Here is a 15,077-nt window from a genome sequence, read left to right on the forward strand (position 1 = left end):
GGGATGCCCACAGTTACTGACACTCGGTGCACCGCCTTTAGGGTCCCAGGGTGAGGATGAAAAAGAACAGTCTGAGAATCGCAATCACAGGAGATTTTACTGACCTCACAAAGTCCAGTGACACCACGGGAGCAGGTTCTTCTCTGGGGCCATGTTTTTAGAGGCATAGGGCAGCCCTTACATAATTAATAATAGAAAGGGAAGCTTCTGCTGTTTGTCTTTGTGGAGTATTATTCACTCTGTGTCTCCCATGCGCCTGGTAAATCCGTCGTTCTCCTAGACCCTTTTAAGACTGACTGTGCTTTAAAGAGCCCACAGAACCGCATTTCACATACGGTGGAAACTAGGTTCCCTCCGAGGTGCATGAAACCCCACAAATAAGGCAAATGAAGGAATCATTTTCCTTCTACAGCAACTTGCTGGGAAAACAAGGAGACCTGGGGAAACTCTGCCTTGAGCAAACAATGTCAGGTCCCTGGGTCAGACAGCGAGAAAGGAGGAGGGAGCAGATTTAAAATTTTTTCACAACTTGCCTTTCCGAGCACTGTGCCCCAACTGTTTTGAGTATGTGGCCCCCATACGGTCAATATTTGACCTCTAAGAGAAACATCCGGCTCCTGGGCACAATCAGTAAGTTGGGCCCCTTCTCCAAGAGACAGTGGTGCCCCTCCGTGGAGGTCAGGGTCCTTTCCTGTCCCGGGGAGAGGTGCCTGCCACAGAGGATGGGGGAGGGGATGGACGTAGTCCCGAGTTTGGCTGTGTTTAGCATGTGGCCAGGGAGTGCCACGGGTGCCACGGGGGACTCTCCTCATCTCTGTGTGGCTGCTCACAGCTCCCCAGGTGGTCGGCCTGCACTGGAAGCACAGCGGAAGCCTAGGTTGTCTGAGGCTGAATCTGGAGTATTGCCCATCCTACCACCAGAGAAGGGGAGAGAGAATAGACATTTGTTGAGAAAGGGACCCGGGGCCTTACCCAACTCTCCTGCTCCAGCTCCCAGGGCCTGCTGTGGTCTGGGGCGCCTGGGGACTGGTGGGGGGGCATACACAGTCTGGAAAGAAACCTAGTGTGAGGGTAGGGCCTGAGGGTGTGCCATTCCTGGGTGAAAGGGGTAAGAAGGGACCTTGGGACACTGGAGGAAGTGAGGGTGGTCCTGAGAGACTGAACTGGAAGGAAGGAAAGGCCACAAGTAATAACTTCGACTGTCGGTAGTGTAGAATAACTCAGCTGAAAAAAACCTGTCTGGCAAGAAGTGAGACTATCATAGCACCAATCAGTACCTCACACTTTCCAGAGAAGTTTCACATGTATTCCTTCATTTGCCATTTCCCTTACTGCTCTGGAAGGTGTGTTTTGTTCACCATCTCACAGACCCAGAGTCAGACACTAGAAAGATTTAAATGTCTTGCCCAAGGCCAACCACTGCTTCAGTGGCACAACAGAATCAGTGGCAAACCCAGTTTCCTGGTCCCCAGGCCAATACTTTCTCCACTACTTTGTCCTAAAGGAAAAGGTGAGGAAAATCCAGGGGGCTCAATGTATCAAAGAAACGCCTGCAAACTTGACGCTCTGAGGCCACAGGAACAGTGGCTTCTCGACAGTCCTTCTGGAACCCAGGAGCAGGAGGAGTTGCAGGGAGATTAACCAAAATAAGTCCACAGATGAACAAAGTGGAAGGTCCTAGAAGGGGACTCGGGAGCCGGGGACTCCACCATTCAGGTGCCACCACTAGCCATCTGTGTGAAATGAGCAGGCTCCAGGACCTCCCTGAGCCTAGTTTTTCTTGATAGTAAAACAAAACGGTTGTAGAAAATGCCTTTTCATGTGCACACTCGTTGGAAGAGTCAATATTTCCATGACCCCTGGCCATGACCTATCGATGTGGCCATTCCACTTCCCTCTCTCTGCAAGCCTAGCTCGGAGGACAAGAGGGGAAACCACATAATTAAGATGCTGGACACAGAGTCTGCCTTGGTGCTGACAGCTGGCAGGAAAAGGCACCAGCAGTCCCGGGCTCTTGGCTTTTCATGGCAAGTGTGGCTTGCTTCCTCTTCTGTACCCACAGCCCCCAGTGGAGGGGGAGGCACGGCAGCGGCGGCCATGCCAGATCTGGTGCCACCTGTGCTCTGGGAGACCAGGACCCAGACCCTCAGCCCCCAGCTACTGAGCCCCTCACCTGGTGGTGACCCGGGCCCGGTGATTGGCAGAGCCATCCGCCGTGTCGATCCAGGACGCCCCCCGGAGGACACGCATGTCCTGGTCGGCAGGCTGGTATGGTGACGCTGTCCACTCCCACACGTTGCCCACGAGGTCAGAGAGCCCTGAAGCATAGCGGCAGGTCTGGCCCAGGCTGGGGAGCGCCACCCCCGCCCCTCCTGGCCATCGACGGCCCTGGGGAGCTAACGCTTCCCCGTGCTGCTTCTCTCCGCCTCATCTTTCAGGCAGGACCATCACAGAAGCCGAGCTGTGAATGCTGACAGCAACCCGAGGGGCAATCTTACCGTAGTTGTTCTGTGGGGGGAAAGCGTTCACCGGGGAGACTCCGTGGAAGCCATCCTCAGCCTTGTCGCCCTGGGGGAACTTTCCCTGAGGGGGGAGAAATTTAGGCTCAAAGATTTACCATCCCATCCCAAGGCAGCTGCTCCCACCTGCCCAGAGGAGTTTAAACCAAGGCCATCTTGCAGTATCCTCTGGGGTAGGGGAAGGGCACGGGGCAGTGACCCGAGGTTCCCACCCTGAGCTCCCAAACCAGCTGCCTCATGTCCTCCACCATGACCTCCTGGCTGGATTAGGAAGTGTGTCGTTTCCCCTGTGTCCACACCAGCCTGCCCCACTCCCACCTTCTCAACTTCCTCCCCATGTGCCTTGAGAAGAAAGGCTCTGCCTCCCCTCCTCCATGACCTGCACCCGTCTCCTCAGGAACGAGACGCTCATCCTGTGCTCCCCTGTACCATCGCTTTCCCTTCTACCACCAACAGGCTTAACTCTCCCTCATCTGCTCTGACCCTGCCTTCCTCACCTCCTGCTTTTTACCGCCAAAATTCTGGAAAAGTAACCTGTATTTGCTGACGCAATTTGTTCAACTTGTTCATTCTGCTTCTCATTGAAATTGGAGTTCATTTGCCCCTGCTCTATGGAGGCTGATCTTATGAAAGGGAAGAGGAAGGGGCTACAATTTACTCATCGCCAACTATGTGCTAGGGCTGCTACATCTATGTCTTTAGTCCTGACCAGGTTGTGAGGCAAGTATTTTCTCCCTTTAAAAAGCTAGCAACTGGGACTTCCCTGGTGGTGTAGTGGTTAAGAATCCACCTGCCAATGCAGGAGACACGGGTTCGAGCCCTGGTCCGAGAAGATCCCACATGCCACAGTGCAACTAAGCCTGTGTGCCACAACTACTGAGTCTGCACTCTAGAGCCCACAAGCCACAACTACTGAGCCCATGTGCCACAACTACTGAAGCCCACACTCCTAGAGCCCATGCACCACCACAAGAGAAGCCACCGCAATGAGAAGCCCGCACACCGCAACGGTGACCCAACGCAGCCAAAAAAAAAGCTAGCAACTGAGACTCAAAACAGTTAATTTATCAAAGATCCCATGGTGAATAAATCAGATCAGACTTTTTGCAAAGCTCTGATCCCAAGATCATCTAAAAGGTCAGTCTACCCCTCAAGCCCTTTTCAAGGCTTCACCCTAAAATGCTGGTGCTGGGCTCCCCTCATGCTGCAGAGTCCCCCTGGGGGATGTCATTCCTGCCTACAGTGTATGCTGTTGACTCCAAACCAGTTGCTCTGACCCAGACCTCTGTCCTAAGCTCCAAACTCATACTTTCAACCTCTTACTGAGCATATCCATGACCCAAAGGCAGCTTAAGCTAGACTGATCCTAAACTGACCAAGTTCTATCCTTCTGACCCCCAACATGCATATTATCTATACTGGATAATGGTCACACCAGCACCCTCTTGCCCAAGCTTGGATTCATGCTTGAGTCCTTCTCTCTTCCACTCCTCCATGTTTGGCAGAGTACCAAACCCTGTCTCTCCCCTCAGGCAGGCGTCTCCCACCTGGCTTCCTCTCGATTTCACTTCCACTTCATGCAAGTGTTCACATCCCCGGGCCATGGCCGCAGCCTCGGATTCAGAGACCTCCTACAGCTCTACTTCATTTGATCCCACGCAGATTTTCAACAATCAGCATCCCCCAAATCAAAATGATTGTTGTCATTGTTGTCGCTCCCCTGTTTCAAGACCTCTGTCGGCTCCCCACTGCCTGGAGGGTAAAATCTAAAACCACGTCTTGGCACCCCTGGTCCTTCATAATCTGCCTCCAATCCACTGCCTACTTCATCTCCTGTACCTCCTGTTTCCCTGTGCGCTAGCCTCTCCGAGTCTGGCATGTCTCTGAACACACGGCACCCTTTCCTAATGCACTGCTGACATGCATGTTATTTCGTCCACTTTTCTCGTGGTAAACTCCAGTTCAGTCAGCTCAAACGGCATGTTCACCGTGAAGTCACGCCCTGCTCCTGCAGCACAAGAGAGCACACTCCCAGCACACCCCCCAGCACACGCTGCACGTCTTCACTATATAGCCCCACCACGTTGTCTTCTGCTTTACCCCTTTACCAGCTTTCAGTTCCATTAGAACACAAAGGCCTCTGAGTCCCACAGCCTAACACAGTGTCTAGCCCACAGCAGGTCTCAATCAACACTCTGAGAAGGGACAGGAGTGAGGAATGTGTGTCTTACCTGCCACAGGTTGGTGCGGTTTGGCTGGAACTCGTTTCCCCAGGGGTAAACCTGACCTGCCAGGAGGGCAAGGAGACAGCGGAGGAGGGAGAGGTGAGGAGTTGGGGAAGAAGGGAAAGGCAGAAAGAGCGAGGCAACCGAAAGGAAGTGAGGAAGTGATGAGAACAGAAGAGTAAGATTACTTACTTTTACTTCCCACACACCCCTCCCTTCCACTCACAGTATTGCACTTGGAGGCCCTGGCTTCTGATTTGCTCCAGGACAGGACAATTCTAGGTGTGGTTCTGAACAATGCCATTCTGCAAACTATCTGTTACCAGCTCATGCTGGGATAAGTACAGAAATTGAGAGTAAGCATTGAGAAACTTGTTCTTTACACTTAGACTGGATAAATGAACAAGCAACCTCATTTATCACATTAATGACTTTGACTATTGGTATAGCCAGTGTTCATTCAAAGACTGTGTAGAGGTGTTGAATATGGGAAATTGCTATTTCACTCTAACTTTCTGTTTAGCTAGGATTGCAAACTAACAAAGTTATAAGTAAACAGCAATGTTATATTAATCCCTATACAGCTATGGAAAAGGTATACAGTATAGGTAATCCTTTTCTTTTTCCTATGCTATGTTGTTCTGATTATACTTATTGAAATGGAACATGTCTGTAGACTCTCCAATAATTAAAAAAATATATGTCTGTTTTTTTCATTCCATTTTCCAGTTACTAATTTTTATGCTATTTTATGGAAGTATTGTTCTGAGATGGATTAGAAATAACACCAACAACAACTGGTCCATCACTACACAGTGTAAGAAGCACTGCTCGGGGCTTCCCTGGTGGCGCAGTGGTTAAGAATCTGCCTGCCAATGCAGGGGACACGGGTTCAAGCCCTGGTCCGGGAAGATCCCACATGCCGCGGAGCAACTAAGCCCGTGCGCCACAACTACAGAGCCTGTGCTCTAGAGCCCGCAAGCCACAACTACTGAGCCCATGTGCTGCAACTACTGAAGCCTGTGCGCCTGGAGCCCATGCTCCGCAACAAGAGAAACCACCGTAATGAGAAACCCACGCACTGCAACGAAGAGTAGTCCCCACTCGCTGCAACTAGAGAAAACCTGTGCACAGCAACAAAGACCCAATGCAGCCAAAAATAAATAAATTAAATTAAATTTTAAAAAAAGAAGCACTGCTCTAGGGAGCACAAACCTGTCCCACCCTTTAAAGCCCCCCATGCAAGGCAGGATGGGGAGAAAGAATAAAGGGAAATTGCTTGGCATCTCTATACCCTTCAAGCCCCCTCGGGCAGCAAACTCCCACTCTTCCTCAATGGGCAGCCGTTTTCCCCGCCAAGCACAGTAGGCACGGGCATCATTCCAGCTCACGTGTACCACCGGGAGCTCCAGTTTCTCTCGGATGCCAGAGCCGGGACCTGCAGGCTGATAGCCAGGATGAAGTGAGACAAGCTTCTGGGAGCTCGTGGAAGTCTGAGGAAGGCTAGGCTTAGGGTACCTGAGTTCAGCTTTTACCACAGATGGAGCAAGGAAGTGGGAAGAGAGAGCCTGGTGAGTGAGGAGAGGTCCAGAGTCAGAATGAAGGACTAAACATGAGACGCAAGGGAGAAATGGGATGGGCCAGGGGTAAAAGGATTAGGGCAGAGAAAACAGGGTGGCTTGGCTGCTTCCCTGAAACTTCTCTGTCATCCTTTTAAACTCAGTATTTCTAGATGGGCAAGGGTCTAGGGAAGCCAGGCCTCCCAAGAGTCAGCAGGGGTAGAAAACAAAGTAGAGGAACCAACCCTTACCTGCCTCCAGAATGCCTTTTCCACTGGAAGCCACCAGAGGAGAGACTGCAAAAAGGAAGGAACACGACTAAAAAGATGCTCTGACCCAGCGAGGGCACCTTCCTGACTGATACCCAGGAGGCAAAGCAGAGACTTCAGGCTGAGACTCAGGCGGTCCAAGTGAGGCTGTGTCCAAAATCTCACCACCCGTATTGGAGGGAGGCTTCTCAAGAGGTTCTCTTGCTGGTCCAGGGAGTATCTTGAACCCTGTGTGTGTCTGCATCTTTACAGAGTCTCTCTATACAGAAACCAGCACGGGGTGAACTTCCTGGGAGTGTGTGTTCATCTGACTCTTCCAGGGTGGGTCTCTCTTGCTTCCTCCCTGCCTCTGGTTCTCAGGTTTGATTCTCTACTGTGGCCCAGGGGACCCCAGATCCCACGGGATTCTCTGTCTAGGTCCCACTTCCATCCCCTCAGCTGCAAACCTAGGTTCTCTTACCTGCATTTTCTGGGTTGCTTTGTTTCTAAGCTCATCAGAGACAAGGTCCTCAAAGACAAAGCTCCACCCAAACACCTCAGCCTCTGTCTGGTACTTTTTCTCCCTGACAAACTCCCTGAAAAGAGATGTTTCATACGGTTTAGCTAATGGGGTTCTGTGCTCCACCCTCACCCTCTCCTGTTCCAGAAAACCTCATACCCCCTTATCCTATTAGTCACACATCACAGAATTTTCATGAACTACAAGGAATTCACCTGAGAGCCTGAGCAGGTTTTCTTTTAATATCTGTTGCTGTGTGTGCAGTTCACAGACAGAATTCACTCTTTTTGGTGTGTAGTTTTGTGAGTTGTGACAAAGTATGTAGTCACTATCACTATCAAGATACAGAGCAGTTCCATCAACCACCCCCCAAAATTCCTCTATGCCTCTGCAACCACTGATCTGTTGTTTGTCTCTATAGTTTTGCCTTTCCCAGAATATAAATTCACATAAATTGAATGATACAGTAGTATGTAGTTTTGGGGGTCTGGCTTCTTTCACTTAGCATACTGCTTCCAAGATTCATCCCTGTTCCTTTTTTTTTTTTTTGCAGTTTGTTGCCTTTCATTGCTGAGTAGTATTTCATTGCATGTATAGGCCATATTTTATTTATCCATTCACCAGTTGCAGGTCATCTGGGTTACCTCCAGTTTTTGGAGATAATGAATAAAGCTACTGAGGAGATTCAAGGGTGGGAATGGGTCTCTCTTCGGAAAGGTCTTCGTCACATACCTAATGTCACAGCAATCACAGGAGGGAGGCAGAACAGGGGTTATTATCTCCCTCTAACAGATGAGGGAGGTTGAGTCAAACAAAAATGACTTGCCGAGGTTTTAGAATGGATTTTTATATAGTTTGGTATGGCTGAGCAAATTTCAGCAAGCAGATTTCCAGGGTAAGATGGATTGTTTTCACTGGGCTAAGAGTACTCCATCTGTGCCAGACCTCTGATATGAGAAGACATTGTTCACCCATCAAAGGGGCATTGAGAATGGAGGAGGAGATGAGATTTGGTAGCAATAGCTATTTACCGACCTCTGACCACCTGAACGGTTTGAGACTCTTTTACCAGAGAGGCAAAGACAGATTATGGGTTCTAAGCAAAGTTTCGGGGCTTACTGGAGGTGACATTATATTTCCATAATATAAAAGGTCAATTTAAAATATAAAAGAATGCATCTAGGGCTTCCCTGGTGGCACAGTGGTTAAGAATCCACCTGCCAATGCAGGGGACACGGGTTCAAGCCCTGGTCCGGGAAGATCCCACATGCCGCGGAGCAACTAAGCCCGTGCGCCACAACTACTGAGCCTGCGCCCTAGAGCCCGCAAGCCACAACTACTGAAAACTGCGCACCTAGAGCCTGTGCTCCGCAACAAGAGAAGCCACCGCAATGAGAAGCCTACGCAATGAAGAGTAGCTCCCGCTGGCCACAACTAGAGAAAGTCTACACGCAGCAACAAAGACCCAACACAGTCAAAAATAAATAAATAAAATTAAATTAAAAAAAAAAAGAATGCATCTACCTAGCTAGCTATTTCTGGTTGTCATGATGTGGTGCAAGCCTGATCAGAAGTGATTTCTCCTTTGATTTTAATAACTTTCCTGTTTAAAAATATTTTTTAAAGCATATATAACATCATATTATAGAAGAACAAGGAAATAGAGGTAGGTAAAAAGAAAAAAACTGAAATCATCCATTATCACACCAACTAAGATATACCTGTCCATATTCTCTCCCCCTTCACCCCACAACCAAGGATTTTTAAATAGCTTTCAGAAGGTGCTTCCTGTAATTATTTTCCTTTGGAAGTCACAAAAACATGAGCAGAATATGTCACCTAATGCCATGTTGCATCTTCCAGGTCTTTCTTAATGCATATACATTCTATACATATAGTTTTAAAAAATGGGATCATACCTTATTTAGTATCTTGTAACTTACTTTCTTCACTTAACACTTCAGAACTATCTCTTTTTGACAACAGGATTTTTTAAGGGCTGCTAAGTAGTCTGTTATATTGATACAATATGTTTAAGTGATCCTAAAATTGTTAACATTTGTTTACAAGATGACATTGTAAATGTATTCGCATTGTATCAATAGCTAAACGTTTTTTAGCTAAATGTTTTTGGACAACTTTTAATTCTTCAAGACAAATCCCTAGAGGTGGAACCAATGAGTCAAAGGGCTTGAGGAGTATACTGACAATCCTTGTGCTTATTTCAGCCTGTGTCTCCTGAATCAAATTTTCCCCAAAACTTTTTATCCTGAAAAGTTTTAAGTCCACAAATGTAACATTTAAGTCATTTCTCACATTTGCTTTATTGTCTTCCCATCCCCTCCTCTTCCTTTCCCTCTCCTCCCTATATACTCCCTCCTCTACCATTTGAAGGTAAGTTATAGATATGTCCTGGATCATTTTCTACTTTGGCCTACCCAAAACATATCACCTTGGGGACACTGACGTAGCTCAGCATGGCTTCTTAGATTAAGCTGGAACCAAAATGTTTGATTCTGGAAACAATGCCATTTCCCTAAGTAAATGTAAAGGGAATTTAAGGGACTCTCAGCTACTATGACCCTTCTCCCAATTTCTTCTCCCCTGTTGCAGAGGTTTCTGTTGAGTGTCTGACTTCTGCCCATATTTCTCAGCGCTATGTCCAGTACACTGGGCAATCCACTGGCTCAAGAGTCAGAGGATCTGAGTTCCAGGCCCAGCTCTGCCACTAACAGAAACTTTGGACTTCAGATACTTTTTTTTTTTTTTTTAATTTTGGCTGCGTTGGGTCTTCATTGCTGCACGAGGACTTTCTCTAGTTGCGGTGAGCGGGGGCTACTCTTTGTTGTGGTGCGCGGGCTTCTCATTGCAGTGGCTTCTCTTTGTTGCGGAGCATGGGCTCTCGGTGTGAGGGCTTCAGTAGTTGTGGATCGTGGGCTCTAGAGCACAGGCTCAGTAGTTGTGGCGCACGGGCTTAGTTGCTCCGTGGCATGTGGGATCTTCCCGGACCAGGGATCGAACCTGTCCCCCTGCATTGGCAGGCAGATTCTTAATCACTGTGCCACTAGGGAAGTCCCTGGACTTCAGATTCTTCATCTTAAAAACGTAGATAACACTTATCTCACTGTACCATTGCAAAGATGATATGTGGTAGTGAACAAGCTAATCTCCTTTTAAGTATTATGAAGATTAGAATAGCCTTTACTTCTCCTGGAGGAACACTGGATGTACCTGAAGTCTTTGTTGGTGACAGGAAATATGTCGATGGCAAAGGGTTTTACTGTCACCTCCCGGACAGGTCCTTCACCATCTCTGCCATCTGGTGAATTTGTTCCCATCTGGAATCTCCCACCTGGTAGCTGGACCATGTTGGTCATCTGCCCATTCCCTGCAGAGAAAAAAAGAGTCGAATATATATAAAAGAAGTGGCAATATTTGGATCATATGTAACTCATAATGCTATAATGAAAAAAACAATGGAGGCTTAAAAAATTTGGCTTTAGGACTTCCCTGGTGGCGAAGTGGTTAAGAATCTGCTTGCCATTGCAGGGGACATGGGTTCGAGCCCTGGTCCGGGAAGATCCCACATGCCGCGGAGCAACTAAGCCCGTGTGCCACAACTACTGAGCCTGCACTCTAGAGCCCGCAAGCCACAGCTACTGAACCCTTGCGCCACAACTACTGAAGCCCGCATGCCTAGAGCCCGTGCTCCACAACAAAAGAAGCCACCGCAATGAGAAGCCCGCACACCACAATGAAGAATAGCCCGCGCTCGCTGCAACTAGAGAAAGACCACGTGCAGCAACGAAGACCCAATGCAGCCAAAGTTAAATAAATAAATTTATTTTAAAAAAATTTGGCTTTAGGGCTTCCCTGGTGGCGCAGTGGTTGAGAGTCCGCCTGCCGATGCAGGGGACACGGGTTCGTGCCCCTATCCCGGAAGATCCCACATGCCGCGCAGCGGCTGGGCCCGCGAGCCATGGCCGCGGAGCCTGTGTGTCCGGAGCCTGTGCTCCGCAACGGGAGAGGCCACAGCAGTGAGAGGCCCGCGTACAGCAAAAAAAAAAAAAAAAAAAAAAAAAAATTTGGCTTTAAATTCTTGTTCTGTCACTTAATTTGCTGGGTGACCTTGGGCAAATTACTTAGTCTGGATTTCAATTTCTTCATGTACAAAATGAGGATAATACCTAACTCAAATGCCTGGCTGTATTAAAATAATGTGTGAAATATTTAGCACGTGGTAGGTTTTCTTTTTTTTTTTAATTAATTTTATTTGGTTGTGCCGGGTCTTAGTTGCAGCATGCAAACTCTTAGTTGCAGTATACATGTGGGATCTAGTTCCCTGACCAAGGATCGAACCCAGGCCCCCCGAATTGGGAGCACAGTCTTTTTTTAAAAAAATTTATTTATTTATTATTTTTGACTGCGTTGGGTCTTCGTTGCTGTGCGCGGGCTTTCTCTAGTTGCGGTCAGCGGGGGTTACTCTTTGTTGTGGTGTGCGGGCTTCTCATAGGGTGGCTTCTCTTGTTGCAGAGCACGGGCTCTAGGTGCATGGGCTTCAGTAGTTGCAGCACACAGGCTCAGTAGTTGTGGCTCACAGGCTCCAGAGCACAGGCTCAGTAGTTGTGGCACTCGGGCTTAGTTGCTCCGCGGCATGTGGGATCTTCCCAAACCAGGGCTCGAACCCGTGTCCCCTACATTGGCAGGCGGATTCTTAACCACTGCGCCACCAGGGAAGTCGCTGGGAGCACAGAGTCTTAACCACTGGACCACCAGGTAAGTCCCAGTAGGTTTTCAACAAATGTTTAGTTCCTTTCCTTACCTCTCTATTCTGCACGACAGCCTTTTGTCCCAGCGAGATAAATCTAGACACTATACTCTGAAATACATCTATCAACTTTCTACCCATACTACTGCGCACGTTTCTCTGACTCTTCCTTTTCACTTGTTTGAACTCTTATCAATTCGTAGTGATTTTCACCATTATATCATATGCTCCAGAAAGAAAAGAACTACATCTGTTTTGCCAGTGTATCCCTGGCACCTAGCACAAGTGCACAGTAATTATCATCAAATGACTGAATGAACTGCTTTACACTTGCTGTTTGGATACCTCCAAAAATCATAGAATTAAAAGGACCTTGGGCTTCCCTGGTGGCGCAGTGGTTGAGCGTCCGCCTGCCAATGCAGCGGACGCGGGTTCGTGCCCCAGTCCGGAAAGATCCCACATGCCGCGGAGCGGCTGGGCTCGTGAGCCATGGCCGCTGAGCCTGCGCGTCCGGAGCCTGTGCTCCGCAACGGGAGAGGCCACAATAGTGAGAGGCCCATGTACCGCAAAAAAAATAAAATAAAAGGATCTTTATTTCAACCCCCTCATATGACAGGAGGAAACCAAAACCCAAAAGGGAAATGACTTAAAGAGCTAGTTAACAGGAAAAACCCAGGTCTCCTTACTTCCAGGTCAGTGCTATTTCCAAAAGGTGACACTTCTCTGGCTTGACATACTATTTTGTTATGTTTCTACCTAACAGTGTCTAAGTACTATAATTTCCCTAAAGGCAGAGTCCACATCTTTTCATGTTCCCCAGTATCCCATCTTTGGCCCTTTTCTCATTCTCATTCTGACACACTCACACATGATTTCGTCCACTTTAAGGGGGGTGAGGTTGGAATAAAGAAAGCAGGAAATTCTCAGATTAAAAGGGAGTTAACAAACAACACACAGAGACTTCCCTGGTGGTGCAGTGGTTTGAATCTGCCTGCCAATGCAGGGAGACAGGTTCGATCCCTGGTCTAGGAAGATCTCACATGCCACATAGCAACTAAGCCCGTGCGCCACAACTACTAAACCTGTGCTCTAAAGCCCTTGAGCCACAGCCACTGAGCCTGCGTGCCACAACTACTGAAGGCCATGAGCCTAGAGCCCGTGCTTCACAACAAGACAAGCCACCGCAATGAAAAGCCGGGACACTACAACGAAGAGAGTAGCCCCCGGCTAGCGGCAACTAAAGCCCACGCGTAGCAATGAAGACCCAACACAGCCAAAACAAAACAAAACACACACACACACACACTAGCAATATATGAATTTTATTTAGACACTAATTCAACAAGTAAACTATAATTTTAAAACATTTACAGTAGGTGAACTTGAACACTAACTGGATGTTTAATGGTGTTAAGGAGTACGGTTAATTAATTTTTTAGGTGGGAAAGTGAGTGATACTTTTTTTCCCGTGACTTCTTGTCTTTTTGGCTATTCAAGTTAAATATTGAGGAATAAAATTGTATCGTGCCTCAATTCACCCCAAAATGAATTTCCCAGGGGAAAGAGAAAGTGGGAAGGGTCCCAAAGAAGCAAGATTAAAGCCATAAATTGGCAAACGTTTAAACTAGGCAACGGGTACGTGGTGGACGGGAGAGGATCGTTTTATTCTTTTTTTATGCTCAAAAGAACCCAGAATAGGGCTTCCCTGGTGGCGCAGTGGTTGAGAGTCCGCCTGCCGATGCAGGGGACACGGATTCGTGCCCCGGTCCGGGAAGATCCCACATGCTGCGGAGCGGCTAGGCCCGTCAGCCATGGCCGCTGAGCCTGCGCTCCGCAACGGGAGAGGTCACAACAGTGAGAGGCCCGCATACCTCAAAAAAAAAAAAAAAAAATCCAGAATAATACGTTAAAAGTAAAAAAGAAGTGAGATACACCTCGCCAAGTTGGCCGCCTCTGGGAGAGACCTCCGGCCGCTGCAAGATAGCGCAGGACGCTGGCAGACCGGCCATCGTCCCTTTCCCCGCAGGGGCCGAGGGCCCCACCCCTTTTCTCCTGCCTCCAGGGCCGAACGGAGCCAGGGGCAGTCGGGCAGGCCAGCACACTGACCTAGTTCGAGCCACGGGCCGGAGAGGAGCGACAGCAGAGTCAGCAGCGGCGACAACGAGGTGCCCATGCCGAGAAGACGACCCCTGGAGCCCCACGAGAAGACGCGCCACCGTGCGGGCCCGCTGCGCACGCGCGCCGCGCGCATCACGTCGGCGGCCGTGCCCTGCGCACGCGTGCGCACTGCTCCTCTACGCGGCCCCACCTAGAAATTAGTCCTGGGGCCGAAGCTCCAGTGTTGCCGGGCCAGGTAATTAAAAGAAGGCAATTTTCTCGGCGTTGGGGTTAAAGACCCTGCCATTCCAGAAGCCCCTTCTTTAGCTTGTGAACATTTGGACGGACTGATCTCCTTCCCTTTTGTGCCCTGGAGTACCACCGCAAGATCACAGAAAACGTTTCAACTTCCAATTTATTGTATGCTCACTGTAGGCAACTACGAAGTCCTCAAAACGCAAAGCTAAGCAACACAACTTCCCTTTCAACGTCTTCAAATATACCTACTGTATTTTGTAGCAACATGTAGAAGAGAACAGTAATTTGGGTGAGGAAAATAGGACACTAGAGGGTTTGGAAGGGATATCAGCCTAAGCAAGGTTCCGAGGTGCAAAAATACCATCTTGCCTGAAAATCTCTTACCTCACCTGGTCCTCAGTCACTACGCCTTCAGCCATGTATTTAACCTCTGCCTTTCCTATTTTGCCTTTAGACTTGCAGCTCTTTCAACTCCCTTGACTCTATTTCCATCTTTCTACTCACTACAACGTAACATTTCTGGGAAGCAGTTTAGCAAGGCTACTTCAAAAGCATGAAAAGTCCAATTTATCCAACAGTTTTTTTTACTCAAAAGCAGCTGTCCCCAACCTTTTTGGCACCAGGACTGGTTTCGTGGAAGAGTTTTTCGGGGGGGGGGCGGGGGATGGTTCAGGCAGTCATGCAAGCGATGGGGAGCAGCAAATGAAGCTTTGCTTGCTTGCTCCCTGCTCACCTGCTGTGCGGCCTGGTTCCTAACAGGCCGCTGAACAGTACTGGTCCTCCGCCCAGGGGTTGGGGGGACCCCTGCTCAAAAGGATTTATACTAAGGAAGCAGGAATGCTTTCAAAACCTTAAGTTACTTAAGTCTTATTTATAACTGGCA

General features: G+C 48.6%; 2 protein-coding genes across 3 annotated transcripts in view; one reads left to right on the top strand and one right to left on the bottom strand.

Annotated features, from left to right (window-relative positions):
* The window catches only part of SEPTIN14 (septin 14), a gene marked incomplete at both ends in the record, with an annotated part of 563,121 nt that overhangs the window by 365,917 nt on the left and 182,127 nt on the right, over positions 1–15,077 (top strand). The window lies entirely within an intron of this gene.
* On the bottom strand, positions 79–15,043 carry SUMF2 (sulfatase modifying factor 2). Of its 2 annotated transcripts, XM_081256314.1 has the most exons (9): positions 13,946–15,043; positions 10,303–10,459; positions 7,033–7,147; positions 6,555–6,599; positions 6,039–6,189; positions 4,751–4,806; positions 2,499–2,583; positions 2,174–2,318; positions 79–911 (listed from the first exon to the last, which is right to left on the bottom strand). In XM_081256314.1, the coding sequence occupies exons 1-9, from the start codon at positions 14,088–14,090 to the stop codon at positions 827–829; spliced, it is 984 nt and encodes a 327-aa protein (XP_081112440.1). In that variant the 5' UTR covers positions 14,091–15,043; the 3' UTR covers positions 79–826. The 2 variants fall into 2 exon arrangements, with proteins under 2 accessions (XP_081112440.1, XP_081112441.1); XM_081256315.1 differs by lacking the exon at positions 2,174–2,318.

This window comes from Mesoplodon bidens, assembly GCF_964165515.1.
Source record: "Mesoplodon bidens genome assembly, chromosome: 15".
In the NCBI taxonomy this organism is placed as follows: domain Eukaryota; kingdom Metazoa; phylum Chordata; class Mammalia; order Artiodactyla; family Ziphiidae; genus Mesoplodon; species Mesoplodon bidens.